Source organism: Scomber japonicus, chromosome 14 (genome assembly GCF_027409825.1).
Source record: "Scomber japonicus isolate fScoJap1 chromosome 14, fScoJap1.pri, whole genome shotgun sequence".
NCBI classification, from domain to species: Eukaryota; Metazoa; Chordata; class Actinopteri; order Scombriformes; family Scombridae; genus Scomber; species Scomber japonicus.
In genome coordinates this window covers 1269680-1288499 of record NC_070591.1, presented here as the reverse complement: position 1 = coordinate 1288499, position 18820 = coordinate 1269680, and the positions used below count along the sequence as shown (strand labels likewise).

Sequence of the window (18820 nt, the reverse complement as noted above, 5' to 3'; positions counted from 1 at the left end):
ACATTCAACCTATTCAACAATGTTCAGTATTTAAAAAACACACTCATCATATTCAGGGTTATTAAATAATTAATTAACAATGAGAATACTAATAAATAGCCTAGAGATGCAAATAGTGAATAAATAACATTCTGCCAGCAGGTTGGTATTAATGTGAAGGTGTCTGTTAAACAGATATAATATAATTAGGGCTGTCAAACAATCAATTTTTTAAATCACGATTAATTGCAGAGTTTCCATAGTTAATCGCAATTAATGGCGTTTTGAATTGCATGTTTAAAATCCTGTTATTTTCCATTTGAAGGCAGTTTTAAGCCCATAATGTAAAGCATTTCTTACCAGAGTGTCTTAACTGGGAATCAATCACGGCTCTGCTGCGACTCCCACACTCCAAAATGGTCCTTTGGTGGAGCTGAGGCTGGCTTGGCTGCACCTGGGTGTTTAGCGTGGAGGTGCTAACTCAAACTCCACGTACTCCGAAAAACTACATTTTTCAGCTTTTTACCTAGCATATGTATGCAGTGCTTTTATATTTTTTAAAATGTCTTATAATTCTTAATATTTTACATCATTAATATTTTCTATATTTTAAATTTATTTTTAATATTTTATATTTTTAATAATTTGATATATTTGATATAAAATAATTTTATATTTTAAGTAATTACATGTTTTAATTTATATATTTTACATTTTCTATTTTAAATAATTTATATTTTTTGTAATTTTATATTTTAAATAACAGAAATGATCCTAAAATGTTTCTATCAAATGATGTCACACACCAAGAATGATGTCACACTCAGAGATGATGTCACACACCAAGAATGATGTCACACACCAAGAATGATGTCACACTCAGAGATGATGTCATAGTTGTTTATTACTGTAGAGAATCACAGCAGAAGGTGAGTCCTGATGACATCACAGCTCTATATGATAGAAGCCCCGCCCCCCCTCAAAATAAAGCACCAATCACGGCTGACCTGCAGAGTCACGTGACCGGGCTGCTGGCTGCCTCCGCGCAAGGCATTCTGGGAAATGTATCTTCCGACAAACTTTCAGATAAATAAAATAAAATACAGGAAACAGGAAGTGACTGTCACAATGAAAATCTGAATCAGCTGAGAGGCAACTGGAAGTGATGCGAGCAGCCGGCAGCCTGGACAGGAAGTAGAACTCTGCAGGTGAGCACGGGAGAAAACCAACCAATCAGACGCTTCGGAGAAAAAAGGAGGGAAAAAAAAACAATGGAGGGAAATTCCACCAATCAGGAACGAGCGTTAAATGATTAAAAGATTAAAATACATTTGATTAAAATAAAAAGCTACTTTAGCTAACATTAGCCCCACCCACCCACGTGACTCCTCCCCCTCACTTCCTGTCAGGATCAGCTGATACAATTCTTATTCTTAACGAGATCAATTTAATTAACTAAATTAGCTCCGCCCTCGTTTGGCTGTCCCTGATCCTGATTGGAGGAGAGCGGCGCTGATGTCACAGGAAGAAGGCGGTGATGATGATGTCATCGTGTGCGCTGATTAGCGATAAAGTGACGGCGAGAAGAAGAAACATCCGGACGAATCAGAGCCTTCGTCTTCATCACATCTGAAACGAAAAGTTAACAAGCTCGTTAAGGAAGCTAGCAATTAACAGGTGGCTAACAGGTGAGCTAACCGGAAGCTAACAGGTGACTAACAGGTGAGTTAGCAGGAGGTTAACAGGTGAGCTAGCAGGTGGCTATCAGGTGGCTAACAGGTGAGCTAGCAGGTGGCTAACAGGTGAGCTAACAGGAGGCTAACAGGTGAGCTAACAGGTGTTCTGTTCTCACCTGTATGGGAGCCCTGTGGAGCCATTTCTCTTTGTCTCCGCCCACTTTCATACATGAGAACAAATCACAGACGGAGGCCATCCGCTCCTGAGACAGGAAACAGGAAACAGTCAGCAAACAGGATGGAAACAGTCTGTAACAGTCTGTAAATGTTAGAGTGAACCTGAGGCCGTTACCTGAGCCTGACTCCTCTTCCTCAGCAGCCATTTATCCTCCTCTTCCTCGGCCGGGCCGGACGGAGCCGCTGAGCTTGGAGCAGGACTGCAGTTCTTCTCTGGAAGCACCCAGAGCTCCGGATCCAGAGGCAGCTGGAACAGCGAGGAGCAGGGAGGCTTGAACTGAGAGCTGTGCTCCTCCCTGCTGGCCTTCTCCTCCTCAGGAGCCACCCAGCCGGACAGAGAGGAGCCGGCGGGCTGCAGAGGACTCGTGCAGGAGGAGTTGGTGGGGTGCAGCCAGGCCTCCAGGATGGCCTGAACCTGCAGGGACGACACACACAGAGTTCAGCCTCAAAATACAGATCTGAATAAATATAATGTAAGTCATAGAAATACTCCAAAAATGGTGTGCAGTGTTCTAGTGGTTGGAGCCATAAAAGCAGTCGACCCCGGTTTGCTACATGTCACCCCGCCCCTCCCGCTCCTGTTTCCTGACTGCTAAAATAAAAAGGTGTCTATGCCGAAAACATCTTTTAAAGGGTTAGAAAAACCTCTTTATTGTTCATACATTTTCCCACATGTGGCTCAGTGATAATAAATGTTGGTAAGATGATGAATTCATAAATCAGTTAAACTAAATTTAAAAGCAGCATCAGGTTTGTTAAAATGTACATTTAGTATTTTTGTTGGTTTTATATCATTTAAATGACATTTACACCATTTTTTACCAAAAGTCAGACTGAATGCTCTTGAAAATGTCAAATGGTGTAACCACAAAAGAATGATAAGTAATAAATATTTTATCACCTACAGTGTGTTTAAGTGGACTTATTGGAATATTTCTACATTTAAAGTATTTAGTCAAGAGATATTATTATATTTCTTCTACATGTTAACATTTATTCCACCACAGACATTAATACAATAATATTTAAGGTTTCACTGAGGTTACCTTCTGTTCCTGCTCTCTGTGGTGCAGGGGGGGCGGGGTGTTTTTGGCGGTGGGGGTAGGGGTGGGGGGGGCGTTCTTGGCTGCAGGGACGCCGTTCTTGTCCCTCCCGTCCTGCCGGAGCAGCCAGCGGGTCAGAGCTTCTTTCCCACAGTTCTCATCGCAGACGCAGTCCGAGTAGCTGGAGCAAACCTCGTTGGCCCGGCAGTTCTGCTGGAGCGGCGCCTCCTTCTGCAGCCACGCCTCCAGGGTGGTCGCAGGGGCTACGATCGCAGGGGCCGCGGTCGCCGGGGTGGTTGCCGGAGAGACGGGGGTGGAGGCGGGGGGGGTCTTCAGGCACTTGAGCAGCCCCAGGTTCTCTATCTCCAGGGGTCGGCTGGTCTGGCAGCAGGAGGAGCAGTCGGCAGCGGGTCGGCTCGACTCCACCAGCCAATCGCTGCTCGCCCAGCTGTCCTCGAACGGCTTCAGCACCCGCCGCCACCGCTCCGCGTCGCACGCTGTCTCCATGGCGACGGTGGGCGGGGTGATGAGCCAGTCGCCCAGCTCCTCTTCCTCCTCCTCCTCGTCGTTGGGGGTCTCAGTGAACTCTGATTCGTCGATCTTCTCGATGGAGAAGGAGGAGCTGGAGGAGCTGCAGGTGCTGACGGAGCGCTCCCTGCTGGTGGAGGAGCGATCCTGCAGGAGCCACGACTCCAAATCTCTCAGCTGACCCCAAGCCTTCATGAAGTCCACCGAGGCCAGGACGGGACAGGAAGTCTGCACGGGTTTACAAAATTAGAGTCATCATGTGTGCTACTGTGTGTGTGTTAATCTCTGTATGTGAGTGTGTGAAAGTGGACCCCATCAGTGATGAAAACCAGTACTGTCCCCAGAAGTAACCAAAAAACTGGCGGACCCCACAACTGACAAAAACAAGACTGTGTGTGTTACTCTGTCTGTGTGTGTGTGTGTGTGTGTGTGTGTGTGTGTGTGTGTGTGTGTGTGTGTGTGTGTGTGTGTGTGTGTGTGTGTGTGTGTATATCCCAGTACTGAAGCCAGTCAGTGATGTCATCTCTCACCTTGCTCTCTCTCTGTGACACCAGCCAATCCTGAGGGTTCTTGCTGGACTGGTAGCCAATGGGAGCGCTGCTTGCTGGACGGGTTCCCAGCAGCCAGTCGTCCAGAGCGCCGACTTCCATCTTCTACACACACAGACACACAGACACACACACACACACAGACACACACAGGAACACACACAGAGAGTGAGATCAGAAACACGAGGAAACAAAGCTTTGTAAAGACATTAAGCGCGTCGCTAGGGGCGACGGCCAGGTGGGCGGAGTTACCTGCTTCTTGGCAGCGATTGGACAACTCTGCACCTGAGCTCTCTGGTGGGCGGGACTCTGAGAGGACACTTCCTCCACCAGCTGCAGGACACACACACACACACATACACACATTAGACCTGGACGTATAGCTATGTGTGTGTGTGTGTGTGTATATGTATATGTGTGTGTGTGCGTGTGTGCGTGTGTGTGTGTGTGTGTGTGTCTCCTGCAGCTGGTGGAGGAAGCTCTACCAGCTGCTCCTGTATATGTGTGTGTGTGTGTGTGTGTGTGTGTGTGTATGTGTGTATATGTGTGTGTGTGTATGTATATGTGTGTATGTGTATGTGCGTGTGCGTGTGTGTGTTACCTGAGCGCTGACGTTGCCAAACGAGGTGATGGCTTGCCTCAGAGAGCGAGTGTCGGCTTGGAAACTCATCTCAGGTGTTTCCTCTGGCGTCAGACTCAGAGAGGACAACCTGCACACACACATCACCACCATCATCATCATCACCATCACCACCACCATCATCATCACTATCACTATCATCATCACCATTATCATCATCATCATCATCACTATCCACATCATCATCATCATCATCATTATCCTAACTCCTAACTCCTCCTAACGACCAATCAGAGCAGAATGGGCTCATCAGGAGGGGGGGGGGGGGGGCCCTTAAAGACAGGAGCTAAACGGGCTGTTAACAGTCAGAGGCTGAACTGAGGCGCTGCATAAAGGACCAATAGAAGATAAAGAAGGAGAGACTCATGGCGTTTTTCCACTACACAGACTCGACTTCTCCACCATCAGGGATAGTTCCTGGTACCTGCTGCTTTTTTAGTATCTGCTCTGCTGAGGGTCCAAGCGAGCCGAGCCGATACTAAATGTGACGTCATCAGACTGCCGGCCTCTGATTGGTCAGAGAGGCACAAGAATCAAAGCCGACTTGGTCCTTTTTAGACGGGGGGGGGGGGGGGGGGGGGGAGTTCGGGGGGCTCGCCTCCTTCAGCCATCATACAGCCTGCAGAGCTACCTGCTTGTAACAGCAACCGGAGTACGGGAGGGGTTGGACTTCACGCTGCAGCTGCACACAACCTGAGGGACCTCCACTGTCTCTCTTAAAAAAAAACTCCGCTCATACTGCAGGGCTGCCGTAATTACTGTATTAACAGTGCAACTTGATTTTAAAGGCAGATTTCTCTCCGCTGCTGTAACGCTGCCGGTGAGAATATTACTATAGATCTGAGTTATTTTATCCTCTGACACACTAAAGTCAACATTTACTGATAAATATGTTTGTCTCTGTGGTGAGAAACCCTACAGACGGTTATTAAGAAACCCAAAACAGTCATTGGGTGAGTCATCCTCAGTGTGTGTGTGTGTGTGTGTGTGTGTGTGTGTGTGTGTGTGTGTGTGTGTGTGTGTGTGTGTGTGTGTGTGTGTGTGTGTGTGTGTGTGTGTGTGAGACATTAAGCTGCAGTCTGAAGGTGAGGCTCTGAACCCAAAACAAAACTGAACAAAAACACATAATTATATTAAATTATCGCCGTAAATTAAAATATATTTGGTAATTTAAAGATGAGATGTGATCAGACTGCTTAGACTCTGAAATGAAAATGTCAAATGGTGTAACCACAAGAGAAAGACAAATATGACATATTTCATCACCTACAGTGTATTTAAGTGTTCATTTAATATAAAAGTTATAATGTAAGATCATGCCAAACTAGTTGATATGGTGTTAGGAAGGTAGGAGGGAAGGAAGGAAGGAAGGAAGGAAGGAAGGTGTTTTATTGACTATTTACTGTTTTTAAGCAACGTTCAATTATTTGGTACAAAGTTTTTATGGTTACACCACTTAGACATTTTCACCATAATCCTCTAATATATTTTCCTACCTTCCTTCCTCCCTCCTTCCTTTATTCCTTCCTTCTGTCCTTCCTTCCAAAGTATTTATGGTTACACCACTTAGACATTATTACCATAATCCTCTAATATATTCTCCTTCCTTCCTTCCTTCCTTCCTTCCTTCCTTCCTTCCGTCCTTCCAAAGTTGTTATGGTTACACCACTTTAGACATTTTTACCATAATCCTCTAATATATTCTCTCTAAATGGATTAAAAGCAGAAATTTGATGCTGGGTCCACAAAAAAAGAATGTGTGAAGTTATTCATACGTTTATTTAAGTCCAGAGGAACTGAAACGAGCTTCCTGTGTGTGTGTGTGTGTGTGTGTGTGTGTGTGTGTGTGTGTGTGTGTGTGTGTGTGTGTGTGTGTGTGTGTGTTTCCTACTCTGATGGATATTTGATGAATAAACGAAACATAAACCTGCAGCGAGCGTCTGACTCCACATTTTCATTTCTGCTTTAGAAACAAACAGAACTTTTTTATTTCTCTTATTCAGCAGTTTTGTTTCTTCGAGTGGAAATCAGCTGCTGTCTCTTTAACCTTCCTTCTGTCCTTCCTCTCTTTTTCCTCCCTCCATCCCTCCTTTCCTCTTTTCTTTTCTCCCTCCTACCTTCCTTGATCCCTCCTTTCCTCTTTTCTTTTCTCCCTCCCTCCCTTCTTTCCTCCCTTCCTTCTGTCTTTCCTTCCTCTCTTTTTCCTCCCTTCCTTCTTACCTTCATCCCTCCCTCCTTCTTCCTCCTTTCTTCCCTCCCTCCCTCCTTTCCTTCTTTCCTACCTTCCTCGATCCGTCCTTTCTTCCCTCCCTTCCTCCCTTCTTTCCCTCCCTCCCTTCCCTCCCTCCTTTCCTTTCTTCATTCCTTCCTCCCTCCCTCCTCACTCCTTTTCTTCCCTCCTTTCCTCCCCCCTCCCTCCCTTCCTTCCTTGACTCGAGGAACAGGAGTGTTAATCAATCAGAAAGTAAAAACCAGCCCAGCAGGAACTTTTGGGACTTTTAGAGCGTTAAAAAAACCCTGGAACTTTTTGTAACCGCTGAACTTCCTCCAGTGGAAACGAAAACTTCCTGTAAATGTGACAGGTGGAAACTTCCTGTGGTGGAAACGCAGCTTATTTAAATGTGTTTCTGAGCTCAATCAGCTGATGGAAACACCTGCGGGAGGAGTTGGATCAGCTGATGGAGCAGCTACTGGAGGAGTTGGACCAGCTAATAGAGCAGCTACGGGAGGAGTTAAATTAGCTGATGGAGCAGCTGCGGGAGGAGTTGTATCAGCTGACGGAAACAGCTACGGGAGGAGTTGGACCAGCTGATGGAAACAGCTACGGGAGGAGTTGGACCAGCTAATAGAGCAGCTACGGGAGGAGTTAAATTAGCTGATGGAGCAGCTGCGGGAGGAGTTGAGGCAGCTGATGGAGCAGCTGCAGGAGGAGTTAATTCAGCTGATGGAGCATCTACGGGAGGAGTTGGATCAGCTGATGGAAACAGCTACGGGAGGAGTTAAATTAGCTGATGGAGCAGCTACGGGAGGAGTTGGATCAGCTGACAGAGCAGCTACGGGAGGAGTTAAATTAGCTGATGGAGCAGCTACGGGAGGAGTTGGATCAGCTAATAGAGCAGCTACGGGAGGAGTTGGATCAGCTGATGGAGTATCTACGGGAGGAGTTGGATCAGCTGATGGAGTATCTACGGGAGGAGTTGTATCAGCTGATGGAGCAGCTACGGGAGGAGTTGTATCAGCTGATGGAGCAGCTACGGGAGGAGTTAAATGAACTGATGGAGCAGCTACGGGAGGAGTTGGATCAGCTGATGTAGCAGCTACGGGAGGAGTTAAATTAGCTGATGGAGCAGCTACGGGAGGAGTTGGATCAGCTGATGGAACAGCTACGGGAGGAGTTGGATCAGCTGATGGAGCAGCTACGGGAGGAGTTAAATTAGCTGATGGAGCAGCTACGGGAGGAGTTAAATTAGCGGATGGAGCAGCTACGGGAGGAGTTGGATCAGCTGATGGAGCAGCTACGGGAGGAGTTAAATTAGCTGATGGAGCAGCTACGGGAGGAGTTGGATCAGCTGATGGAGCAGCTACGGGAGGAGTTATATCAGCTGATGGAAACAGCAACGGGAGGAGTTGTATCAGCTGATAAAGCAGCTACGGGAGGAGTTGTATCAGCTGATGGAGCAGCTACGGGAGGAGTTGTATCAGCTGATGGAAACAGCTACGGGAGGAGTTAAATTAGCTGATGGAGCAGCTACAGGAGGAGTTAAATTAGCTGATGGAGCAGCTACGGGAGGAGTTGGATCAGCTGATGGAGCAGCTACGGGGGGAGTCTGAGCAGCTGATGGAGAAGCTGCGGGAGGAGTTGTAGCAGCTGATGGAGCAGCTACGGGAGGAGTTGTATTAGCTGACGGAGCAGCTACGGGAGGAGTTAAATTAGCTGATGGAGCAGCTACGGGAGGAGTTGGATCAGCTAATAGAGCAGCTACGGGGGGAGTTAAATTAGCTTATGGAGCAGCTGCGGGAGGAGTTGAGGCAACTGATGGAGCAGCTATGGGAGGAGTTTGAGCAGCTGATGGAGCAGCTATGGGAGGAGTTGTATCAGCTGATGGAGCAGCTATGGGAGGAGTTGTATCAGCTGATGGAGCAGCTACGGGAGGAGTTGTATCAGCTGATGGAGCAGCTACGGGAGGAGTTGTATCAGCTGATGGAGCAGCTACGGGGGGAGTTTGAGCAGCTGATGGAGCAGCTACGGGGGGAGTTTGAGCAGCTGATGGAGAAGCTACGGGAGGAGTTGGATCAGCTGATGGAGCAGCTACGGGAGGAGTTGTATTAGCTGATGGAGCAGCTACGGGAGGAGTTGGACCAGCTGATGGAGCAGCTACGGGAGGAGTTGTAGCAGCTGATGGAAACAGCTACGGGAGGAGTTAATTCAGCTGATGGAGCAGCTACGGGGGGAGTTTGAGCAGCTGATGGAGCAGCTACGGGAGGAGTTGTATCAGCTGATGGAGCAGCTACGGGAGGAGTTGTATCAGCTGATGGAAACAGCTACGGGAGGAGTAATATCAGCTGATGGAGAAGCTACGGGAGGAGTTTGAGCAGCTGATGGAGCAGCTACGGGGGGAGTTTGAGCAGCTGATGGAGCAGCTCCGGGGGGAGTTTGAGCAGCTGATGGAGCAGCTACGGGGGGAGTTTGAGCAGCTGATGGAGCAGCTACGGGAGGAGTTGTATCAGCTGATGGAAACAGCTACGGGGGGAGTTTGAGCAGCTGATGGAGAAGCTACGGGAGGAGTTTGAGCAGCTGATGGAGAAGCTACGGGAGGAGTTGGATCAGCTGATGTAAAGGAAGTGAAAGGTTTGCTTACTTCTCCATGCAGCTGGTGAGCTGGTTGTTCAGGTCGTTGCTGCTGTTTGAGTTCTGCAGCTGCTGAGAGATGACGTCGAACTGACCGCGCAGCTGCAAAACACAAGATCACCAGATTCATCTTCAACTTCATATCTCAATAAATCCTGATGAATGATCTTAACTACAGTACATTAGTTTAGTTATATAGTAGTTTTAGTATAAAGGATATCAGGAGTCAGTGCAGATATATAGTAGTTATAATAATAATAATCACCCAGTGCAGTCGGTGCAGTTGCTGTTGCAGAGTTTCAGTCTTCAGTTGTTCCAGCAGCTCGATCTGACTCAGCAGCCAAACTTCTCTGCAGCGCAGCGCCTCCTGCTGACGACTCACACAGCTCTGCAGCTCGGCACGCACCTGAACCACCGACACACAGAGACACAGAGACAGAGACAGAGAGACAGAGAGACAGAGAGAGAGAGAGAGAGAGAGAGAGAGAGAGAGAGAGAGAGAGAGAGAGAGAGAGAGAGAGAGAGACAGGTCAGACAGGTGAGGCACAGACAGGTAGTAAACAGGTATTATGATTCAGTCCTGCTAAAGTGATGAAAGTCTCCAGCAGTCAAACTGATGAACATTCATCAAAATTAAATATTCTCTGATGAGAGAGAGTTACTCTGACTGCAGCACAAAGACTCAACCATGAACCAGTAAAACACCTGAGATACACAGAGAGGACAGAGGTCTCACTCTGCTCTGTTTGAGTTTACAGCAGAGAGGACAGAGGTCTCACTCTGCTCTGTGTGTGTTTACAGCAGAAAGCAGAGAGGACAGAGGTCTCACTCTGCTGCTGTTTGTGTTTACAGCAGAGAGGACAGAGAGGACAGAGGTCTCACTCTGCTGCTGTGTGTGTTTACAGCAGAGAGGACAGAGAGGACAGAGGTCTCACTCTGCTGCTGTTTGTGTTTACAGCAGAGAGGACAGAGAGAGGAGAGAGGTCTCACTCTGCTGCTGTTTGTGTGATCAGCAGAGAGCAGAGAGGACAGAGGTCTCACTCTGCTGCTGTGTTTACAGCAGAGAGGACAGAGAGAGGAGAGAGGTCTCACTCTGCTCTGTGTTTACAGCAGAGAGCAGAGAGAGGACAGAGGTCTCACTCTGCTCTGTTTGAGTTTACAGCAGAGAGCAGAGAGAGGACAGAGGACAGAGGTCTCACTCTGCTGCTGCGTGGTGAGACTCTCACAGAGCAAAGTGCAGTTTATAACTGCAGCGTCTGTCGGGATAAACACTGATAACATGCTCAGTAGTCATAATTATTAACTAATAACTATGACTGTTGGTACGTTCACTAAATATTTACACAGCGAGAGTTTGACAAATAATTATCAATAAATATGAAAGTCCATAAAGATAAATAAGAGAACAGCAGCAGCCTTTAAAAGCAGGAACATCTCGACTCATGAAGCTTTAAATTAAACATCAGAGCGGTCACATGACGCAGTGATGTCGCCGCACCAGCCGACCAATCAGCTGCTGTCCTGGAAATGAGCCGGTTAGTTTTACCTGAGAGACGACGAACACCTGAGTCCAGAGATCTGACTGAGCCTCTCTCTCTCTGCTCTTATATATGCTCACTCTACCACACCCTGCTCTCTCTCCTCCCACCCTCACACCCTGCTCTCTCTCCTCCCACCCTCACACACACACACACACACACCCTCACACACACACACACACCTTCAAACGTGACTTAACCTGCCGATGGTAAATTAACGAGTCTGGGTTACCGCGGCGACCGCAGGTGGAGAACAGAATAACAAGAGGATTCTGAGTGTTTCTCAACTTTGACCACACACACACACACACACACACACACACACACACAGTAACACACACACGCACACAGTAACACACACACGCACACAGTAACACACACACACACACAGGTAACACTGACTCAGCAATGTGTGCATGCTGTGTGTTACCGTGTGTGTGTGTGTTACTGTGTGTGTGTGTGTGTTACTGTGTGTGGGTTACTGTGTGTGTGTGTGTGTGTGTGTGTGTGTTACTGTGTGTGGGTTACTGTGTGTGTGTGTGTGTGTGTGTTACTGTGTGTGTGTGTTGCTGCGTGTTGAGGTGAGACTGATGTGTCTTATTTTATGAACGCAGCATCAGATGAAGATGAAGGTTAAGATAATAAAGATAATAATAATGATGATGAAGATGATGAAGGCTCTGACCTCTCTGGCGTTGTCTCTCAGCTGCTGCTCAGCCTTCATCACGCTGCTGACGGCTCCTTCCAGCTGATCCTGAGCCAGCTGACACTGCTTCAGCCCGCTCACCGCCGCTGCCTCCGCCGCCGGCATCCTGCACAGGAAACAGGAAACAGGAAACAGGAAGTTAGACTGGAACCATTAAAGCACCAGAACAGAGCAGCTGGGGAGAAATGTGACCCAACGTTCAGCTGGAAGCTCAGAGAAGCTGAGACTCGCTCACGATGTCATCCAGTACAAACTCTCTCCTCTTCTCTTTCCTTTCTTTCTTTCTTTCTTTCATCTTCTCTCTTCTCTTTCATCTCTCTCTTTCATCATCTCTCTGTCTTCTTTCTTTCATCATCTCTCTCTCTTCTCTTTCATCTCTCTCTTTTCTTTCTTTCATCATCTCTCTCTTCTCTTTCCTTTCTCTCTTTCATCATCTCTCTGTCTTCTTTCTTTCATCATCTCTCTCTCTTTTCTTTCTTTCATCATCTCTCTCTTCTCTTTCCTTTCTCTCTTTCTTTCATCATCTCTCTCTCTTCTCTCTTCTTTCTTTCATCATCTCTCTCTTCTGCTTTCCTCCGTTTCCCTCCACATTTGTCTCACTTTCATCACTGAGGCCAAACTTCTGCTTTTATTACACAAATTAAACAAAAGTGACTCATTTATATTTGAATATTTCACCAAAACTACACAAATAACTGTGAAAGTGGACACACACCCACACATTCATATATTTATATATATGAACAGCTGTGCTGACTCAGCTGGCTGCAGATCAGCGCTGCTTTCAGTCAGCTGATTCACTCCGTTTGTCAACACGGCAGCATTGTGCTCTGTGATTGGTCAGAGCGCCACCTGACCACTGGGATCCACTGGGATTAAACCAGTTACACCACTAGACTATTCTCAGACACAGCTGGTCAGATACCACTGACCCCACTAATACACATAAACCTGAACACTAAAACACACCACAGTCCCCACTAATACACATAAACCTGAAAACTAAAACACATCGGTCCCCACTAATACACATAAACCTGAACACTAAAACACACCACAGTCCCCACTAATACACATAAACCTGAACACTAAAACACACCACAGTCCCCACTAATACACATGAACCTGAACACTAAAACACACCTCAGTCCCCACTAATACACATAAACCTGAACACTAAAACACACCACAGTCCCCACTAATACACATGAACTTGAACACTAAAACACACCACAGTCCCCACTAATACACCTAAACCTGAACACTAAAACACACCACAGTCCCCACTAATACACATAAACCTGAACACTAAAACACACCACAGTCCCCACTAATACACATAAACCTGAACACTAACACACACCACAGTCCCCACTAATACACATGAACCTGAACACTAAAACACACCACAGTCCCCACTAATACATATAAACCTGAACACTAAAACACACCACAGTCCCCACTAATACACATGAACCTGAACACTAAAACACACCTCAGTCCCCACTAATACACATAAACCTGAACACTAAAACACACCACAGTCCCCACTAATACACATGAACTTGAACACTAAAACACACCACAGTCCCCACTAATACACCTAAACCTGAACACTAAAACACACCACAGTCCCCACTAATACACATAAACCTGAACACTAAAACACACCACAGTCCCCACTAATACACATAAACCTGAACACTAACACACACCACAGTCCCCACTAATACACATGAACCTGAACACTAAAACACACCACAGTCCCCACTAATACATATAAACCTGAACACTAAAACACACCACAGTCCCCACTAATACACATGAACCTGAACACTAAAACACACCACAGTCCCCACTAATACACATGAACCTGAACACTAAAACACACCACAGTCCCCACTAATACACATAAACCTGAACACTAAAACACACCACAGTCCCCACTAATACACATAAACCTGAACACTAGGCATGGGCCGGTATGAGATTCTGACGGTATGATAACCTTAGGTAAAAATATCACGGTGTCACGGTTTCACGGTTTTATGATTACGGCTATAAAATGTGATATTTTGAAATGTCTGTATTTAAAAACAAAAAAAAAGTTTTTTTTCCCATTGAACGTCTTTTATTTTTAGTAAATATGTATTTAAAATAAATGATAATAAAAAATAACTGAATTATTTCTAAATAAATTATAAAATAAGTGCAGTCCTTCAACTGAGGCTAAACCTGCAACTCAAGTCACGACATAAATTGATTATTTTTTGTGAGAAAAAAAACAACACAAAATGCAAATAAATGCAATCACTAAACCTGTGGCTCAAGATATCAGAACATAAATAATAGAAAAAAGTAAAAACACGTCTAAGATAAATATAAATAAATAAATAAATGCAGGCAGGAGCTTAAAACTGAATCAACAGTTTTTGGAGACTTGCTCACTATAGGATGTATTTCCTCCTCGCGCTGCTACTGTCCGTTACCTTCTTCCTCTGAGCCGCGGCCGTCTGTCTTTTTACGGTAGCTGAAGTATAAATACAGCCGACTTGGTCCTTTTAGACGGGGGGTAAAGTTCGGGGGTCTCGCCTCCTTCAGCCATCAAACAGCCTGCAGAGCTACCTGCTTGTGACAGCAACCGGAGTACGGGAGGGGTTGTACTTCACGCTGCAGCTGCACACGACCAGGGACCTCCACTCTCTCTCTCTCTGACCAGACGTCACATTAAAAACCCCGCTCATACCTCAGGAACGGTATGAAGGAAATTTTTAGTGGTTTTGAAACCGTGACTTTTTCATACCGTGGTATACCTTGAAACCGGTAACCAGCCCATGCCTACTGAACACTAAAACACACCACAGTCCCCACTAATACACATAAACCTGAACACTAAAACACACCACAGTCCCCACTAATACACATAAACCTGAACACTAAAACACACCACAGTCCCCACTAATACACATAAACCTGAACACTAAAACACACCACAGTCCCCACTAATACACATAAACCTGAACACTAAAACACACCACAGTCCCCACTAATACACATAAACCTGAACACTAAAACACACCACAGTCCCCACTAATACACATAAACCTGAACACTAAAACACACCACAGTCCCCACTAATACACATGAACCTGAAACAGAGTACTACCAAATACTGAGTACTACTGCAGAGTACTACCAAATACTGCAGAGTACTACCAAATACTGTACTTCTACACACTTTTAAGAACCGTGTAGTACTTCTTGATACTTCCAGACTCAGCAGAGTACTTTATAAAAGATATTAAAGTACTCTATAAAGTACTCAGAGTACTTTATAAAGACATTAAAGTACTCTATAAAGTACTCAGAGTACTTTATAAAGACATTAAAGTACTCTATAAAGTACTCTGAGTACTTTATAAAGATATTAAAGTACTCTATAAAGTACTTTAATATCTTTATAAAGTGCTCAGAGTACTTTATAAAGATATTAAAGTACTCTATAAAGTACTTTAATATCTTTATAAAGTGCTCAGAGTACTTTATAAAGACATTAAAGTACTTTATAAAGATATTAAAGTACTCTATAAAGTACTCAGAGTACTTTATAAAGACATTAAAGTACTCTATAAAGTACTCAGAGTACTTTATAAAGATATTAAAGTACTCTATAAAGTACTTTAATATCTTTATAAAGTGCTCAGAGTACTTTATAAAGACATTAAAGTACTTTATAAAGACATTAAAGTACTTTATAAAGATATTAAAGTACTTTATAAAGATATTAAAGTACTCTATAAAGTACTCAGAGTACTTTATAAAGACATTGATAGAGTTTATTTTGTTGAACAGTAAAGTGATGAACTGTGTTTCCTGATGATCGATTACTGGGATCAACAGAACTCAACTGATATTGATCTTTGAAAGGTTTTAAAAATCTGATCATATCTGAAAATATTTTCTGTCCCAGTTTGAACCAGTATCAGCTGGTCCCAGTATGATCAGCTGGTCCCAGTATGATCAGCTGGTCCCAGTATGATCAGCTGGTCCCAGTATCAGCTGGTCCCAGTATCAGCTGGTCCCAGTATGATCAGCTGGTCCCAGTATCAGCTGGTCCCAGTATCAGCTGGTCCCAGTATGATCAGCTGGTCCCAGTATGATCAGCTGGTCCCAGTATCAGCTGTACTGGGTGGAGTCAGTCAGCTGAGCAGCTGATGATAAGAGTGACGTCATCGTGTTTACAGCACGAAACCAACGTCCAGACTTTATGAACCAGATCAGCTGCACAGTGATCATAATACATGCTGCTTATACATTCATGCACCAGTAATAATAAACATAATATAATAAATATAATATAGTATAATATAATAAATATAATATAGTATAACATAATATAATATATAGTAGTTTTGATATTTTAAACACTAGTTAGTTAGTAGTTAGATATTCCTAATATAAAGTTTTGCAGCAGAGCACCAATATAAAGAATATAAAGAATATAAAGAATATAAATAATATAAAGAATATAAATAATATAAATAATATAAAGAATAAGTCAGAACAATAAAAATATAACAGCAGTAAAATATAAGTGAGTAGAAACACAGTGACTTTATACACAGCAGTAATATTAATGTTAAATGATAATAATGAGTTTATTATCTTATTAAACGGGTTTTAATGCATTTATATTACTAATGCACGAGCCTGAACACACTGACGTCATATATTACATCAGGTTTATTAAACTGTCTGCTCATGTTACTGCACAATAAGAGTCAGAGCAGCCAGCCAGCAGCCATGTGGAAGTTAACAAAGAAGCTAAAATGGCGAATAAAGAGAATAAAGAGAATAAAGAGAATAAAGAGAGTAAAGGTTGAACTCTAGCTGCAGCTGATTACCTGCTGACTCACACACACCTGGTCCTGGTTCACACGAAGCTTCCTCTGCTCTGCTCGGAACTGTCTTATCTAATAAAACCGGTTTGCATGTCTCGTGCTTGTTCTGTCCTGTACGCCTGGTTCAGAGGAATGCGGAAACGAGCCTCCACCCCCCCCACCACCACCACCACCACCACCCCCCCCCCCCGCCTGTCCGCCATGGCTGCTGGCCGGCCTGCACGTCCTCACAGGCGGGGAGGGCAGCGCGGGAAAGTCGGTGCAACCATAAAACACGCTGTACATACATATATATATATTTATATTTATTTAGTTATAATCACACAGAGAGGACAGAGTGTGCAGCTGCTGATAACTCTGTGTAACATTAACCCGCAGTGCACGTGACGCACACACACGCACGAGCACGCACGCACTTTCTCCAACAGGGTCACTGAGTGCACCCAGCCTGCAAAAACAACGTCATAAAAAGGATAATTTAAAGTTGTCAGCATGTTTATAATGAAGCCGAATTATACAGTAGACTTTAATAATGTGTAAGACAATTAAATATTAATGTTTAATTAGTTAAAACTTCACTGATCAGCTTTAAACTCTTAAAATGTGACTTTTTAAAGCGAGTGTTGTTTTTTGGACTCTAAGATGTTATCTCCACTGTGATAAAGTGATTAAAATGTATTTAAAAAAGGAGCCGAATTATACAGTAGACTTTAATAATGTATAAAACTATTAAAATAAAAAGTTTAAATCAGGTAAAAATTCATAAATCAGCTTTAAACTCTTTAAATTTGAGTTTTTTTAAAGCGAGTTTTGTTTTGGTCTCTTAAACATTAATATAAGACGTTACTGCCAGTGTGATAAAGTGATTAAAATCTGATTTAAAGAAGTAAATAAACTAATATATGATCGTACATTTCTCTTATAACTTGTATTTTATTGTTAAGTGGAGATATTCATCCATCCAGACCATAATAAACAAGATCCTGGTCATAAAAACAACAAATAAAACGATAATTTAAATTGTCAGCATGTTTATAATGAAGCCGAATTATAGAATAAACTCTAATAATGTTTAAAACTATTAAAAATTAATGTTTAATTAGGTAAAAAATTACAAACCAACTTTAAACTCTTTAAATTTGAGTTTTTTTAAAGCGAGTTTTGTTTTGGTCTCTCTGCTGCTTTGATGAAGTGATTCAAATCTGTTGTTTAAAGAAGCAAATAAACTAAAATATCATCATATATTAATCTTATAACATGTATTTATTATTAAGTGAAGGTTAAAGTATGTTTCAGCTGATATTCATCCATCTAGAAAACATTAAAACAGATCTAGATGAAAGAAAACACTTCATTTAAGAAGACTTTAAGTTGACATCATGCTCCAGCTGATATTAATACTCATGTTATAATGAAGCCGAATTATACAGAAGACCCTAATAATGTTTAAAACAATTAAAAAATAATGTTTAATTAGGTAAAAATATACATTTCAGCTTTAAACTCTTTAAATTTGAGTTTTTTCAAAGCGAGTTTTGTTTTGGTCTCTCAAACTCAAACATGGAAAATCAATATAAGACATCATTACCACTTTATAGTGATTAAATCTGATTATAAAGGAGCAAATAAACTTATATATAATAATATATCTCTCTTATATTTACAAGAATTTGTATTTTTCTTGTTTTAACTGGAGGTCACCTTATGTTTAAAGCTCGCATATTGATTTAATGTCATTACTTGTTTAATATTATAACAAATTAATGAGATTATGATTTATTTTATATTATTTAAACATGTTTCTGAGGATGTGAAGACTCCATTTTGTGTCTCGGCGGCTAACAGCTGAGCTAACATGTGCAAATAATCCGAATATAAAAAGATGAAGCAGGTTAAAACTCACCGGCTGCTTTTACTGTTGAGTTTAGATTTAGATGTCATTAATAATCCAAATGTCGTTCCGGTGACACGTTAACCGGTGGTGTCCTCCGTTAAATACCGGCGTTTTCCACCGGTGAGGCTGATCAATGTCACCGAGACGTCACGGAGCAAAAACAACAGAGATAAAGGAGGAAGTGACGCAATACCCTCTGCGGTAGTTAGAGCGCTGCTGCCCCCTCTAGGATGGCGAGGGAAGGGTAGGGCTAGGATGGAGAGGGAAGGGCTGCCCCCTCT

General features: G+C 43.5%; 1 protein-coding gene across 1 annotated transcript; it reads right to left on the bottom strand.

Moving 5' to 3' along the window:
• Positions 1 to 865: 865 nt before the first annotated feature.
• On the bottom strand, positions 866 to 18686 carry ncoa4 (nuclear receptor coactivator 4). The gene is made up of 11 exons (XM_053333474.1): positions 18549 to 18686; positions 11724 to 11850; positions 9766 to 9906; positions 9511 to 9602; positions 4613 to 4721; positions 4264 to 4344; positions 3994 to 4116; positions 2939 to 3691; positions 2008 to 2307; positions 1832 to 1918; positions 866 to 1608 (listed from the first exon to the last, which is right to left on the bottom strand). Exons 1-11 carry the CDS (start codon positions 18584 to 18586, stop codon positions 1603 to 1605), a joined length of 1857 nt encoding a protein of 618 aa, XP_053189449.1. The 5' UTR covers positions 18587 to 18686; the 3' UTR covers positions 866 to 1602.
• Positions 18687 to 18820: the final 134 nt, after the last annotated feature.

Coding starts and splice junctions, on each gene's coding strand:
- ncoa4 (XM_053333474.1), bottom strand. CDS start 18,586: ATGACATCTAAATCTAAACTCAACAGTAAAAGCAGCCG. Junction 9,603..9,765: donor AACTGCACCGACTGCACTGG/GTGATTATTATT, acceptor TGTGTTTTGCAG/CTGCGCGGTCAGTTCGACGT. Junction 2,308..2,938: donor ACAGAGAGCAGGAACAGAAG/GTAACCTCAGTG, acceptor TCGTCCCTGCAG/GTTCAGGCCATCCTGGAGGC.